The sequence below is a fragment of the Danio rerio genome, chromosome 9, assembly GCF_049306965.1.
Source record: "Danio rerio strain Tuebingen ecotype United States chromosome 9, GRCz12tu, whole genome shotgun sequence".
Taxonomy (NCBI): Eukaryota; Metazoa; Chordata; class Actinopteri; order Cypriniformes; family Danionidae; genus Danio; species Danio rerio.
This window is the reverse complement of record NC_133184.1, coordinates 6,679,941-6,696,018: the sequence shown is the minus strand read 5'-3', so window position 1 is coordinate 6,696,018 and position 16,078 is coordinate 6,679,941. Positions and strand designations below refer to the sequence as shown.

General features: G+C 36.8%; 1 protein-coding gene across 1 annotated transcript; it reads left to right on the top strand.

The window, feature by feature from the left end:
* Positions 1-1,842: 1,842 nt before the first annotated feature.
* On the top strand, positions 1,843-12,394 carry si:dkeyp-118h3.6. The gene is made up of 4 exons (NM_001143933.1): positions 1,843-2,023; positions 4,009-4,166; positions 7,911-8,256; positions 11,646-12,394. The coding sequence occupies exons 1-4, from the start codon at positions 1,901-1,903 to the stop codon at positions 11,700-11,702; spliced, it is 684 nt and encodes a 227-aa protein (NP_001137405.1). The 5' UTR covers positions 1,843-1,900; the 3' UTR covers positions 11,703-12,394.
* The last annotated feature ends 3,684 nt before the right edge of the window (positions 12,395-16,078 follow it).

Sequence of the window (16,078 nt, the reverse complement as noted above, 5' to 3'; positions counted from 1 at the left end):
TATCATTGAATTGTATGATTTTAAACTTGTTTTGTATGTTTTTTTTTTTAAGGATGACAAGCTTAAAAGGTCAGGTCCTGTCACTTTTATAAGTGAAAATAAGTTTCTGGCAGAATGTCCCACAAACCACAATGTTGCACAAATGCAACAAACACATTTAACAGGCAAACATGACAGTAAATGTATGATGAGAACAACGAGAACTTTTACTGTCTTAAAAAAGAGAGCAAGTGAGAAAAACGTAGATCTTGGAACTTTGGGTCATTTTTGGTCTGACCCACGCCAGTATAACAGAGTGGTCGATAGCTGAAATAATGCCTGTTAATACATTGACATATCAGCAAATATACACAACACACACTATTATTTTATGTCACATTATATGCATAATAAATAAAATATCTATTTTTAACAAGTCTGCAATGTTTTTGTGATAATATTTAATCTAGCTTATAAAATAATGGCCTGTTAAATGTTTGGTCAGTAAACATGGAATACAGATTATTCAGATGTCTATAGAGCAATGGTCTCAAACTCAATTCCTGGATGGCCACAGCTCTGCATAGTTTATCTTCAACCACCTACAACTCACACCTAAATTTTACCGTCCATTACAGTGCTTTTTATGCCAACAGCAGACGTCTTTGGCAAACAGCCATCGTAGAGCTGAATGGAGTGAGGACCTAATTAAAAATGCTCGACTCTACAGTTCTCATTTTATATCAGGTAAGTTCAGGCTATGCTGAATTATACACATTACTCGATTTTGATTGCATTCATGATTGTAACGAAAACAGTGAAATATGGTGAGCTAAATTGTGGCTGCTAAAGGCTTAGAATGAAATGTAAAAAGTTCACATACCCTGCCGTACAGGTGCAGTTTGCTGTTGATGATTACCCAGGGTTTGTACAGTTCTGTATTCTTTTCTTGTCTTTGGCTAGGCAGAACCTCTGTGTTTAGCACTACATAGGGTTGAATCTGGTCATCATGGAACATTATTTCTTGCACATGAACACACAGACCAAAATTGTAGGCATCCAAAGACTTTCAGACCTTTAACTTCTCTCTTGTAAAATCACTCAGAGTTTCAGATAGACCTATAGCTATTTTGGGGGGATGCTTAGCCATTCCGTCTTTTCCAATATCCATTGGAAGTGCTATCGATGGACCTGTCAGATGAACGCCGCTCACTTTAACATTAATTTTGCCAAATAACTTTGCTTATAACTGGGTGACAAGCTGTATACGCTGAAAGCATTATGTAAATGATATATATATATATAGATATAGATAGATAGATAGATAGATAGATAGATAGATAGATAGATAGATAGATAGATAGATAGATAGATAGATAGATAGATAGATAGATAGATAGATAGATAGATAGATTCAATATAACTTACGTTTAATACAACAACAAACTCTGTACCTCATTGGATGTCATTTCCTTGCTATAAATGCTAGCCCTGTTTGTTTGTTTGTTTTTTCTGCACTGTTATTCTCCTGAATATTTACAAAACGGTAATTCGCCTATAGAGTCTTCTCTAGTAGCTAAATGCTAATGTAAATTAGTAAAATGCAGCCAGACAAGAATAGTCATTTTTTTAAAGCTAGTTTGAATGAGATTAATTATTGTCTAAAAATAACCTACCATTGATTTATGGTAAGCTGTACTTGTTACTCTGAATGACATTTTAGTGAAAAAAATAAACAGGACACATTCCAATTTAAAAGAGGAAGATGAACTTATCTTCGGCCCTAATGTAAACTGTTTGTCTGTGGTAACACAAGTTTTACTGTAGGTGCCAGTAATGGTCAAACTCTGCTGAAAGCCTCTCACATGAACGCAAAACAAGAGCTCATCTTCCGGCGCCATCCGGAAATGGACTGAGAAACATGGCGTCGCACAGGACAGACAGAACGAAAAACCCCACATCAAATGGAGATGTTTCCAAAGTCGACCTTCTGCTTCATCCAGAGCTTCTTTCTCAAGAGTTCATTCAGCTCATGTTACAAGAGGTGGGATCAGAAGCCACGCGAAACTGGTTGCGTTATTACAACTACAAGTACAACATCATGTCATTATATGATAATAATTATTATATTTACGTTTGATCACTTTGGACAGTTAACGTAGACAGTTCTGTACAGTTTTATTAGATTGTTTTAATTATGAGTAATTTAATTCGTGCATCAATCGGTCCACAATTGTGAATTGTGAACACAACAGAGGTAAAGGTGGTGTTATATTCACACATTCGGACTTTTTCCTTAATTACATAAAAGTAAGTTATTGTTTGTAAGATCTAGCGTAAATGGTGAAATTGTTTAGCAGCCAATGACTATCAAAGTAGCGTTACAACATTGTCCACAGACATTAAATAGTGCTAATGTTGTTTTAAAGTCATACTTCCATGTGATTGCAGTCAAATATTTAGAGTACCATGGTAAACAGTATAGGGAGCGTTTTACAAATTGTCACTGCGAATATAAACCATCTTTATCTCAATTGTTGACTAGTATTTATTATTAGTATTATTTTTACTTTACTAACGTTACTGCATTTATGTATTTTTACTGTCTGCACTTATTATTAGCATATTTTTATTTAATTTCTAAACAAAATATTGTACTTTTCACTTCACTAACGTTACATTTTACAAGTGTAACATTAACTGAATAAAAGGTTTTGAAAAGGAAATTATTATCTCTTGCTCTTAGATAAAGTAACCTAATAAAGCGCTTTTATTATTATTGTTTTTTTTTTGTGAACTAACTGAATTTTGTCAATTAACTTGGTAACATTGACTAACCATGTTTCGTACACTTCGCTATTCAGCGCACTCAAATGACCACTCCTCCGTCATTGAAAGCCAGATAAGCATGTTTGTGTGATCATTCTCTGGGTGAATCCACTTGTTAAGTGATGACGTATGTAATACTGTTTCCGGGTCCAAGCCGCCATTCATTTGAGTGGAGAAATCATTCGTTTATAATCACGTTTTATTCCTATCACACATTAAAGTTAATTTTATATAAAATCATAGTGTACACAACAATCTCTGGGCTTGCTGCATAACAAATACCAAAAATTTAACAATTTATAAAAAATGAAAGACTTTCTGGCCATCGGATATTAGGCATTGACATATATATTGCGATCGTGATTTTCGAAAGTATCAAATCGATTTGTAAACGTTTGTTAGTAGAATTTTATGAGTCTCCCCATTCAGTTGAATAGAGCGCTTGGACCCGGAAGCTGCTTCGCGCTACGTCACACTTAACAAGCGGATGGCTGTTTTTCAATTCCAAGAACGCATAGAACGGACTCGCGTTCTTGTGAAGACCGGTCTTGCCAAGTTATATCAGAGGAACGAACTCAGGAGACGGTTTGAACACAGAACGCGTCCTGTAAGAAATAAGATGCTGCGTTCTTCCTGATGGTCACGTGACCATGCATTTATAATGGAAATTTCTTTAAACATTACAGCATTCATACAACAATTTATTGTTTTCCCCTTTTCAATCTATTTATACTTGGCATAAAGACCTTATAAATATACATTGCACAATACAAATAAAACTAATTTTAATATGAATGTCAGCATATAAACTGAATGTGTTTATGCCTGGTAATGTTTACTTTCACCATCTCCTTAAGGGAAACTCCTGAGATAAATGAGTAAGTTTTCTCTGAACTTTAATAATAAATCTATATAAAACACTGTGCTTCCCACCTCCTTTATACAGCTGCAATGACTTCTGGGACTTGTCAAGCGAGTTTTGTTTTCGCTCAAGTCTGCATCGATGTGTCCTTAAAATCAAGAACACATCATTAATTTTTATTAATAAGTAGGCTAAATATAATACTTGATTACATTTAAACATCAAGTTGTTCTGTGCTTGGATTCAAGAAAAATTGAAAAGGAGGACTTATATTGTTAACAGAGTAATATTTTTTAATATTTTGTTTTGCCTGATTCATCCACCACTGTGTGTTTTAGAGGAATATAGCAGTGTCTGATCCTGAGGACCGGGACCGGCTCACAGGCCTGTACCTGCAGCATGTGATTCCTCTCCCGCAGAGAGAACTGCCACGCAGCCGCTGGGGGAAGAGGATGGAGAAGAGCAGACCACGCCTAAGCTCCAGCAGCACACACAGGTACAGCTCTCGAACACACACACTGTTCACTCATCGCTTCTAGTTTATCCATTATAATAATAAATGCTTTTGGAGCTGCGAATTTGTCCTTAAACAGTGTTTTTCCAAGCAACTGTCGTTATTTCAATATATTTGGTTAAAGTGTCAGATCTTTTCAAAACGTTTAAAGTAGGCCTGTGTGATTTGGGAAAAATATCTAATTTATTTTTTATTTATTATTATTTTTTTTTTTTACATATTTTGATTTGGGATTCAATTTTGCAGTCAAGCTTCAGCTCAATATTCCTTATAGTATCTTCTTGCTTCTAAAATAAATTTTTTTTATTTAAAAAAAGAAACTGAAAGATATTAATTTACTTAAACATTTATTCAAATTCAAGCTGCACAGTGGCACAGTGGGTAGCACATTCGCCTCACAGCAAAAAGATTGCTTGTTCGAGCCTCGGCTGAGTCGGTTGGCATGTATTGTGTGGACTAGGCAATGCATGTTCTCCCTGTGTATGTGTGGGTTTCCTCCGGGTGTTCCGGTTTCCCCCCACAAGTCCAAAGACATGCACTATAGGTGAATTGGGTAAGCTTAAGGGCATACACTGCATAAAAAATATGTAAATAAAATGACCTTACCTTTCTGTAAACAAGTCAAACTCAAATTAGGGAAATGGTGTAGCTTATTTTACAAACAAAATATAATTCATTTATTCATTCAATCATTTTCTGATGCTTCTTCGGGGCCGGGTCGCGGGAGCAGCAGTCTTAGGAGAGAACCCCAGACTTCCCTCTCCCCAGTCACATCTTCCAGCTCCTCTGGGGGATCCTGAGGCTTACCTAGGCCAGCCGAGAGACATAGTTCCTCCAGCGTGTCCTGGGATTTCTCAGCCTCCTCCCGGTGTGATATTCCTGGAACACCCCCTAGGTAGGCATTCAGGAGGCATCCGAAACAGAGCAACAGCTCTACTCTGCGCTCCTCCCAGGTGTCAGCTCCTCACCCTATCCATAAGAGTGCGCCCTGCCACCTTTGAAGGAAACTCATTTCAGCCGCTTGTATCCGAGATCTTGTCCTTTCAGTCATGACTCAAAGCTCATGGCCATAGGTGAGAGTAAGAATATAGATTAACCGATAAATCGAAAGCTTTGCTTTTTGACTCAGCTCCTTCTTTACCACAACAGACCGGTACATCGACCACATTACTGCTGCCGCTGCACCAGTCTGCCTGTCTATCTCACGTTCCGTCCTTCCCTCACTTGTGAACAAAACCCCGAGATACTTGGAACTCCTTCACCTGGGGTAAGCAGTTTCCTCCCACCGGAAGATGGCAAACTATCTTTTTTCCAGTGGAGCACCATGGCCTCGGACTTGGAGGTGCTGATTCTCATCCCAGCTGCGTCACACTCAGCAGCAAACTGCCCCAGTGCATGCTAAAGGTCCATATTTGATGATGCCAACAGAACAACATCGTCTGCGAATAACAGATGAAATCTTGTGGGCCCACAACCAAACCCCCTCCAGCTCAAGGCTGCGCCTTGAAATTCTGTCCATAAAAATTGTGAACAGAATTGGTGACAGGGGAGCCCTGTCAGAGTCCAAATAATAAATATAAAATATAAAAACAATTATTATAAAAATGCAGAACACTCAGCAAACTAATATGGCTGATAAGAGTCTTTCTGTAGCTTATATGCTGCACAAAATATCACAATGTTAAACGCACAGCTGGGGTACTCTAAAATAAGTATAAAAAATATAGGTGCGAGACAGAAGTATAAATCTCCTATCCTGTATTTAGATTAGTTTTTTAATCCCTTTTTGGTCACTGCATTAAAAGGCACCGTGTCTTTAGCGAGGTGTTGCGTTATGGCATTATTTATCTCCTGGGTAGGGTTGCACCAGCTGTTTGTAGGTTCTTTCTTAAACTGGAAGGTAAAGTTCACACTAGGGGCTTTGTAACTACTAGCTAGTTTGTAGCTAAATTTGTTAATATGATCTTAAAGCAAACAGTAGTTAGCAGGTCGTAAGCTCTCTGTGAAGTCATCCGTATAGTCGCATCGAATGACGTAATATCCAATAAGAAGCATTTAAAATAGTAAGCTGATTCAACATTCTGCATCTAATGCATCTATATATACTGTCCTATAAAAATGAAATGACATTATATATTTTATGTAAATGATTTATTTTTATGGTACATTACATTACAGGCAGTCACTCTAGACGACATACCTGCATCGCAAGCCGTGAATGCACTCGAAATGCACATGAAGTTATCAAAACATTAAACTTTAATTTTGTATGACTTTGAAAACAAAATATTCCCATATTACTGATGTCCTGTGTCCTGTGTTCTTTATATTAATTCATCTAGTAATGCTTTTTAAGCAGCAGACGCCATCATCCCACTTGTCCGCTCTTCCTGATTGTGTGGTGTTTTTTTTTTACTGTGGGCGTTCCGCATAGTTTGGTTGTGAACTATGCAGAACGAAAGTGTGCTCGCTCAATTGGCCAGTAAGACTGTCACAAACAGAAGCCATGCACGTGTTTGCTCTGGGCAGGGGAAATCAAATAATACATATATCATATTGCAGCCTTTTGCGATTAGCTAATCGCAACGTTTCAAATTGCGATTGCAATTCGGTTTTGATTAATCACACAGCCCTGTTTCTAACTTAACTCCTTTCGCTACATCTCTGAAATTTCATTGTCATATTTAGATTTAAAAGTGCTTGCCACTAAGTATGAATTTGTTTGTTGTTTAATATTGTTTTAATTTGTTTAGCTATAAAACTGATTTCTACTGACAGCTACTTAGCTGAACTCTGTGAACTGAATACTCTTAAAGGATCAGGAAACACCAAAACACATTTTTTGAGCTGTTGGCAGTCATATATGTGTCCCACGCTGCTAAAAACACTATTAGGACACCTATATTACACAAAAAAAGTGAAAAATTGTTTTTGCGTTATTTCAAGCAAATTCATTCTTCCGGTTTAAAATTTTTTTTAAGTTGCGTCACACCGATTACACCCCATTAACACAGGGTTCAACGTCAACCTTTGACAAAGGGCGTGTCTGAAGTTTGGGCTGATGCGATCATCATAGCAGCTCCAGCCAATGAAATTAGTCAGCAATAGGCCTCTTTCTGAGCTGGTGAATTTGCATACAGCGATCTGATTGGTGGACACTTCCGTCGGCTCTTAAAGTTGAGCAAGTCCCAACTTTTGCAGCGAGGAACGCCTCTGAAGGGGCGCCGGCGGATCCACAATGCAGGTCGGCAACGCCTGACATCACATATTCAAAGTGAATGGGAAGCGTTGAAGCTGACGCTCCGTGTGAATGGGGCGTTAAATCCTTGTGTGTACCTGGGAGTACTTCATGACGTCTCTGAGTGTGCTGCATTTATTAATGAGAAAGACTTGGCTCAAACCAATCAGCGCGCTCCATTATGTATGCGGTGCAACCTCATTAATATGCATGATAGCTATTAATATGCATTTTTAAGCACTTTTCCTCCTCCGACACTTCCCCTAAACAAAGCCGTACACGCCCACTTTCCTGACTTTTTCCAAACTAGAGGTGTGAAAACACCCTACTGAAACAGGGGGGTGGGGGGTTACATGGCTTTTTAATATACAGAATGAAAACATTTTAGTTTGGGAGTGCTCTCAAATCAGCAAACTCTAGTCCGTTCACATTATATACTAGTGTACAAAATGTTTTCTCTTACACAATGACTCTGTTTTTTATTTCAGTTCCAGCACTGATAGTGGCAGGAAGAGGCCGTTGATAGTGTTTGACGGCAGCTCTACTAGCACTGGCTGTGTTAAGCTGAAGAAACCGGACTCTTCATCGGCACCTGTCACCACAGACAGACTTAAGCCCCCGGTTTCCAGTGTCAGTCTCACAAACCCCATACGCAAGCTCTCTGGGGCATCCACAAACTGCTCTTCCTCAAACTTCTCTAACAGGACCCCAGTTTCATCGTCAGGTGCCATTCCCAAGAGCCCCTCTAACCACTCCAACTCCTCCGTGCATTCAAACAATGCCACGTCTAAGCTAAAGCGCACGTCCCCCAGCAAAGGAGAACCAGACACTGCTGTGAGTATGAAATTTAGTACCAATAGCCATGTTTCCATCCAACTGTTTTTAATGAAGGGCTTGGCGATTCATTGAATTCGGTTGACGCGCACATCTTCTCAAGGAGGTATGGTGTGAATTATAGTAAATCTATACCAAACACCATAGGGGGCTCTCTGGGGTTGTCACGATACTGGAATTCAGTACCAATCGATACTGAAATTTTAAAAACGTCTATTTCCCGCTATCATCTGTGTGCTGTTGAGCACGTTCTTAAACAGCGATCATTTGCCGTTTACACTGTGTATTTTGTGGGACATTGGAGCGTTTTAAAGCCGCGATTCATCAGCGGATCACTCGACAAACCAGCTGATCGACGTGGCTTTAAAAAAAATAAGGTCAAGAATATTGGTGTGACTCTGGAGTCAGATCTGAGTTTTAACAGTCATGTCAAAGCAGTTAGTAAATCAGCATACTATCATCTCAAAAATATTGCAAGAATCAGATGCTTTGTTTCCAGTAAAGACTTAGAGAAACTTGTTCATGCTTTTATCAGCAGCAGGGTGGATTACTGTAACGGCCTCCTCACTGGCCTTCCCAAAAAGACAAGTTGCAGCTCATCCAGAACGCTGCGGCCATGATTCTGACCAGAAGCAGGAAATCAGAGCACATCACACCTGTCCTCAGGTCTCTACACTGGCTCCCAGTTACATTCAAAATAGATTTTAAAGTATTATTACTGGTCTATAAATCACTAAATGGCCTAGGACCTCAATACATTACAGATATGCTCACTGAATACAAACCCAACAGATCACTCAGATCTGTAGGATCATATAAACTAGAAGTTCCAAGAGTTCAGTCAAAGCAGGGTGAATCTGCTTTCAGCCACTATGCCCCTCGCTGCTGGAATCAGCTTCCAGAAATGATCAGATGTGCACCAACATTAGGCATGTTCAAATCAAGACTGAAAACACATCTGTTAAGCTGTGCCTTTACTGTATGAGCACTGTGCTACGTCCGACAGATTGCACTATTATGTTTTTTCATTTTATTTTTCATTCTTTTATAACCTATTTTAAAACATTTTAAATAGTTTTTATCTGTTTTTAATCATTTTTATTGTCTGCATTTTATGTCCTAAACTTGTCTTTTTTATTCCTGTTTATGTAAAGCACTTTGAATTGCCACTGTGTATGAAATGTGCTATATAAATAAACTTGCCTTGCCTTGCCTTTAAAATGTTCCCGTGTCCCTGTATCTGCGGTTACACTCCCAAACAGCGGTGAGTTCGGTGAACTGATGACCCTTCACGCCAAACGAAGCCATTTCTTTGAGCATGTGAACACAATGGCAAATCTGCGCTGTTTAAGAACATGATTTAAGTATTGATTGGTACCGAATTCCAGTATTGTGACAACTCTAGCGCTCTGATGCATGAATCTTGACTGCTTTCTTTGATCCAGCATGACTAATTAATGCATGACTGTCTCATAAAATGATTTTTTTTCACACTCGACTGTAGTTTTGAGGTGAGATTGGAGTAATATCATGTTATTACATGTTCTTATTTTATATACAACATTTACTACTGCCATAGTTAATTGAGAAGCCCTATTTTTATGCATATTTTAATAAAATATAATACTAAACTATAATAATATAATAAACTATAATACTATAATACTAATACAATTCTCCCACATGTTCTCTTTGTGAAAGCACTTCAACTATGAAGCATGTTCTATTAGATTTTGTCAGCTTTCAATCTGTGAGGATTAATGAATTCTTTTGAAGCAAATATAAATTATTATTACTATTATGATTTTAAAAATAAAAAACCAGTCAATACAATATATATATATATTGTATTGACTGTTTTTTTATTTTTAAAATCAGAAACAACAGAAAAATAATAATATAAGAATATTTTCTAGCAAATAAAACTTTCTCCAGAAGAAAAAATATTATCAGGCATACTGTGAAAAATTCCTTGCTTTGTTAAACATAACTTGGGAAATATTTATAATAGAAAACAAAATTCAAAGGGGGGCTAATAATTCTGCCTTCAACTGTGTGTGTGTGTGTGTGTGTGTGTGTGTGTGTGTGTGTGTGTGTGTGTGTGTGTGTGTGTGTGTGTGTGTGTGTGTGTGTGTGTGTACATGTACAGTTGAAGTCAGAATTATTATTCCTCCTTTTGAATTTTTCTTTTATAAATATTTCCCAAATGGTGTTTAACAGAGCAAGGAAATTTTCACAGTATGTCTGATAATATTCTTTCTTCCAGAGAAAGTTTTATTTGCTAGAATAGAAGCAGTTCTTATTTTTGTAACACCATTTTAACGATAAAATTATTAGCCCCTTTAAGCAAATTTTTTTTCTGATAGTCTACAGAACGAACCATCGTTATACAATAACTTGCCTAATTACCCTAACCTGCCTAGTTAACCTAATTAACCCAGTTAAGCTTTTAAATGTCACTTTAAGCTGTATAGAAGTGTCTTAAAAAATTTACTGTCATCATGGTGAACATAAAATAAATCAGTTATTAGAAATGAGTTATTAAAACTATCATGTTTAGAACAGTTTTGAAAAAATCTCTCTTCATTAAACTTAAATTTGAGCTAAAAATAAACAGGGAGTCAAATATTTCAGGGGTGTGTATATATATATATATATATATATATATATATATATATATATATATATATATATATATATATATGTTTATATATGTATATATATGTATATATGTATATATTTCAATCAAATAAAATAAACCTTTTACACAAACTCTGATAAATTGTAAACTCTGGTATCTGCCAGTATTTTTAATATCTGTGTTCTTTGCTGAAACAGTGGGAGAAGACAAAAAGCATGGAGATTACTGCTTCATGAGTAAATATAATGCATGAAATTAACGCTAATTTAAATTTAGGATGAAATATGATGTTTAAATAAATGAATAAATGAATAAAAGCTTATTTTTCATCTTGTTAGGGCAAGCGTTCCACAAAAATCCTTTCCTTAGATTATTATATTGTAGTATTGGATACTATATGACACAGCATCTGAAATGTGATTAATATGTAGATGTATGTAAATGCTGCAGTATTGACTACTATAACAAATAGCATCTGATATGTGATGAATATGTGGATGTATGCAAATCTGCACAACTGTAAAGTCCTTAAAAATGAAACAAGTGCACCTGGAAAGTGCGTGAAAAGTGCTTAAATTTGACTTTGGGAAACCCTGCAGTATGTTTTTGAAATGTTAACAGGATTTAAAAAAAAAAAAAGACTTTAAAAAGTCACAAATTCTGATTTTGTTTACAATTAATTGGCCATGCATGCAGCCCTACATGTGATGACGTTGGTGTCCTGATATTGTTTTATATTTTGTTGCAGAAGGACATAAAGTCACCTGAAACAAAGAAAAAGATTCAACATATCACATGGCCGTAATGTCCGGTGTCTTCTAGGATGGATGTTTTAATACCACTGACTGGGTCCGCCTGTTGGCCAAGAGACGCACGTGAATTGGAAAGATAGGTTCTTTTCAAACACCTCAAGTTGTCACTTTCACCTTTACTTACCAACCTCAGGAAAAGTGACGTGTGATCCTCCAGTTTATTTTACTGTAGGAGACGCTTCTACTTTGGGCTTGTAGTGTTGAAAGAACTAAGACATTCCTAGCAGTTTTATGTTGGACTTATACAATTTTCACTTTTTAGCAATTAATTTAGAGAACTTTGTTCCTTAGTTAATCATGTTAAAGGAATTAGATGACATACTGACATGCTTTTTGGTCTGTCAGAGATGTGTTTTACTGGCATAGTAACTGGATTTGCATTTATTGAGTGGTGTTTTGAAGAACTCCTTTAAAAGGCATTCTGTGATTTAGATCTGAGATGGCCTATCTAAGTGGTTTGACCAATATCAAGTAAAAACCCTTGACATTTTTGTGTTTATAGCCCCATGTGGCCTTAATGCAATTCTGGTGTGTGTTGCATTATGCATTGGTAAATGAGGGTTGTTTCACTTGTCAGTGTATTAGTTCGGGTGTTTTCGAGACATGAATTTAGTTTTTATTCAGTGCACCTTATTGCATGGAATGCTCCACGGTGACTAAAAAATAAAAGGCTGAGAGCATTTAACATGGTGTGTCATTCATTCGTTAATTCGGCTTACCGTACGTTCACACCGAATGCACCGAGAGTGTTTAAGTTGCTGGAAGTGATTTATTTTCAATGAAAGTCAGTGGCGATAAGCGGCGAGGAGCAGCGTGGTGCGTCTTCGCCGGTGTGAGCATCGGGGAGAGTTGAAATCAAGTCAACTTTATGGTAATGAGCTATGACGCAGTTCGGCGGCAAGCAATCGGAATGAAGAAGTCAACCGCTTGAGAAGAATCCGGAGAGAACACAGTCACTGTGAACTTTGGTTCCGACCACAGTTGTTCCCAAGGGTTTGATTATTGCGGTCGCCGGATTTTAAATTATTTACAATGCATTAAAAAAAGTTACTGGCGAGTTACTGATGTGCATTAATGTTTATATATATATATATATATATATATATATATATATATATATATATATATATATATATATATATATATATATATATATATATATATATATACAGTTGAAGTCAGAATTATTAGCCCCCTTTTAATTTTTTTTCTTTTTTAAATATTTCCCAAATGATGTTTAACAGAGCAAGAAAATTTTCACAGTATGTCTGATAATATTTTTTCTTATGGAAAAAGTCTTATTTGTTTTATTTCGGCAAGAATAAAAGCAGTTTTTAATATTTTAAAAATCATTTTTGGGACTAAATTATTAGCCTCTTTAAGCTATTTTTTTATCGATTGTGTACAGAACAAACCATCATTATACAATAACTTGCCTAATTACCCTAACCTGCCTAGTTCACCTTATTAACCTAGTTAAGCCTTTAAATGTCACTTTAAGCTGTATAGAAGTGTCCTGAAAAATATCAAGCAAAATATTATTTACTGTCATCATGGCAAAGATAAAATAAATCAATTATTAGAAACGAGTTATTAAAACTATTATGCTTAGAAATGTGCTGAAACAATCTTCCCTCTATTAAACAGAAATTGGGAAAAAAATAAACAAGGGTGCTAATAATTCACGGGGCCTAATAATTCTGACTTCAACTGTATATTTATCTTTAAAAAAGCGAGAAGCGAGATGCAACTTGATCTTCCATTATTAAATTACTTTGATAAGAAGTGTGCAACATTTTCACGCTAGAAAGCATGTTTTATGCAGGAATGTAGCTGATATGCTGCAACAGCCCCTTTAAATATGAGATGAATGTAGCGAAAACACCCTTCACAGCAGTTGGCCAGATCAAGAACACTCTCCAGAAGGTAGGTGCACGTGTGTCAAAGTCAACAATCAAGAGAAGAATACACCAGCGTGAATACAGAGGATTCACCACAAGATGTAACATATTAGGGAAAAATAAGGAAATTACTCATGGAAACCTTGTGTTATTATTTGTAATACAGTTTGGTATGTTTAGCTTTGGCCCACAGCCATCAATCAAGTTTGGTGTTTTGGCCTTTCATAACAAAAAGTTTGGGCACCCCTGGTATATCAGAATTGTTGAGGTATATATATATATATTAACTCACACTTGATCGTCCATTATGATGCCGCTGTTTGTGATTTTGATGACTGTCCCGTCCAGCTTTACTATGACTGAGCCAAATGACAGTGTCTCTTTGCATCTGGATGTTAAAATCAGAAATGGCGGCATCACACATCACCGCCAGAACGTAGTTGCACGTGTCTGGCAGCTGAAAGAAATGACCATCGAACGTCTTGAAGTGGAAATTTCCCCATGTGCTGCAGATTCGGGACTGATGATCAAGTTTGGGTTCAACTGAATCAAAGGAGAGTTTATAAACAAGTGAGCCTCAAAAACAGGAAGGCCAGATTACTGTTTTCAAGAAGCCTTCACAGTGCTGGAACAACATCCCATGGAGAGATGAGGCCAAGATCAACTTTTACCAGAATGATTAGAAGAAAAGAGATTGGAGAAGGAAAGGAACTGCTTCATCCTAAGCAGTGAAGCTTGGTGGTGGTAGTGTCATGTCAGGGGCATGTATGGCTGTCAAAGAAACAGGTTCTCGTATTTATTGATATAGGGACTGCTGTCAAAAGCAGCAGGATGAATTCTGAAGTGTTTCAGGCAATGTTTTCTGCTCATTTTTAGCCAAATGCTTCAGAACCTTTTGGACAGCCCTTTCACAGAGCAGATGGACAACTACCCAAAGCATACTGCAAAAGCAACCAAAGAGTTTTTGAAAGGAAAGAAGTGGAATGCTACACAATCTCCTTGTCAGTCTCACAACCTGAATCCGATTGAGCTTGCATTTCACTTGCTGAAGACAAAACTGAAGGGAAAATAGCCCAGGAACAAGCAGAAACTGAAGACAGTTGCAGAGGCCTGGCAGAGCATCACCAGGAATGAAACCCAGCATCTGGGGATGTCTATGCATTTCAGACTTTAGGCTGTAAATGACTGCAAAGGATTTAAAAGTATTAAAAAGTGAACGTTTCATTTATGAGTATTATTCTATCCCCATTACTTTTGGTCCCTCAACAAGTGGGAGGCACATATGCAAACTGTTGTACTTCCTACACCGTTCATCTGATTTGGATGTAAATATGTTCACGTTAAAGCTGGTAATCTGCAATTAACACATGTATTATTCATTGCAAATCCATTGTGTTGGTGTATAGATCCTGTAGTGGTTTTCTTGGTTTTTCTCTTACTGAATCAAACTCAGTCTGGAGGTTATGAATATCAGAAGAATATACTTTATTGTCGACAACAAAGGAGAATTTTCAGGAGACCCCAAGTAGCATCTCTGTCTGAAAAATTCTGTCTCACTCATGTTCTGGCTTTACTTAAATACCCTTTTACATCCGTTGTTTTCCTTTGTTCTCCATATGTTACACAAGATCCCTCCTAGTTTAACCCTTGACCCCAACCTGTTAACCATATGTTGGTGAGTTTGTTAAATGGCACTGGCTTTACTATTTATGATGTGATCACCAGGGGGCGTCGGTAAGAACGCACAAGTCAGGCTTTGTAGTTAGCTGATGTTTTTACAGCATTTATTTGCAGTCATAAAGGCACATGCGTGTGTGTGGTATTTTCTAGAAACAAGAGAGAAATGTACCACAATGATTAAACTGCAATTGGTATAATATACAGAACAATATAATATGACATAATATATATAACATCAATTATGGCATACAAGTAAAGATTAACAGGGCATATACTAAGTGTTAGAAGCACACAGACAGAAGACATGAACACTTACTTCTCGTGATGCACACACAATAAGCCACTGCATCGAGCTGTTTCAACACCAAATATCTTATCCATCTATACGTATCTGTTTACACATATGTTGCTCTATTCTTATCCATTTCCTGAGACACCTTAGTTGTTTACTCAGGCTTTCTCCTGGTCTCTTCTCATCCACTTCTTGTGACCCTTAGTTGTTTACTCAGGCCATTTCCCCTTTCCAACTCCTCATAACACTTTAATTGTTTTAATGGTATGCAAGTCTACAAGCAGATTATACACATATAATTTGAATATATAGATTAACTTCACACTTTAAAGAGTATAAAATCCACTTCAATCCATAAATGTAAGAATTGTGTCAATGTCCTAATATTTATGGACCTGACTGCATTAGTTTAATAGTAAAAAATTTTTTATGTTAAATGTGATTGACCATTTCCCCAGTTTAAATTCAATATGTACTTATTTTTTTTATTACCTTT

Coding starts and splice junctions, on each gene's coding strand:
- si:dkeyp-118h3.6 (NM_001143933.1), top strand. CDS start 1,901: ATGGCGTCGCACAGGACAGACAGAACGAAAAACCCCACATCAAATGGA. Junction 2,024..4,008: donor TTCAGCTCATGTTACAAGAG/GTGGGATCAGAA, acceptor TGTGTGTTTTAG/AGGAATATAGCAGTGTCTGA. Junction 4,167..7,910: donor AGCTCCAGCAGCACACACAG/GTACAGCTCTCG, acceptor TTTTTATTTCAG/TTCCAGCACTGATAGTGGCA.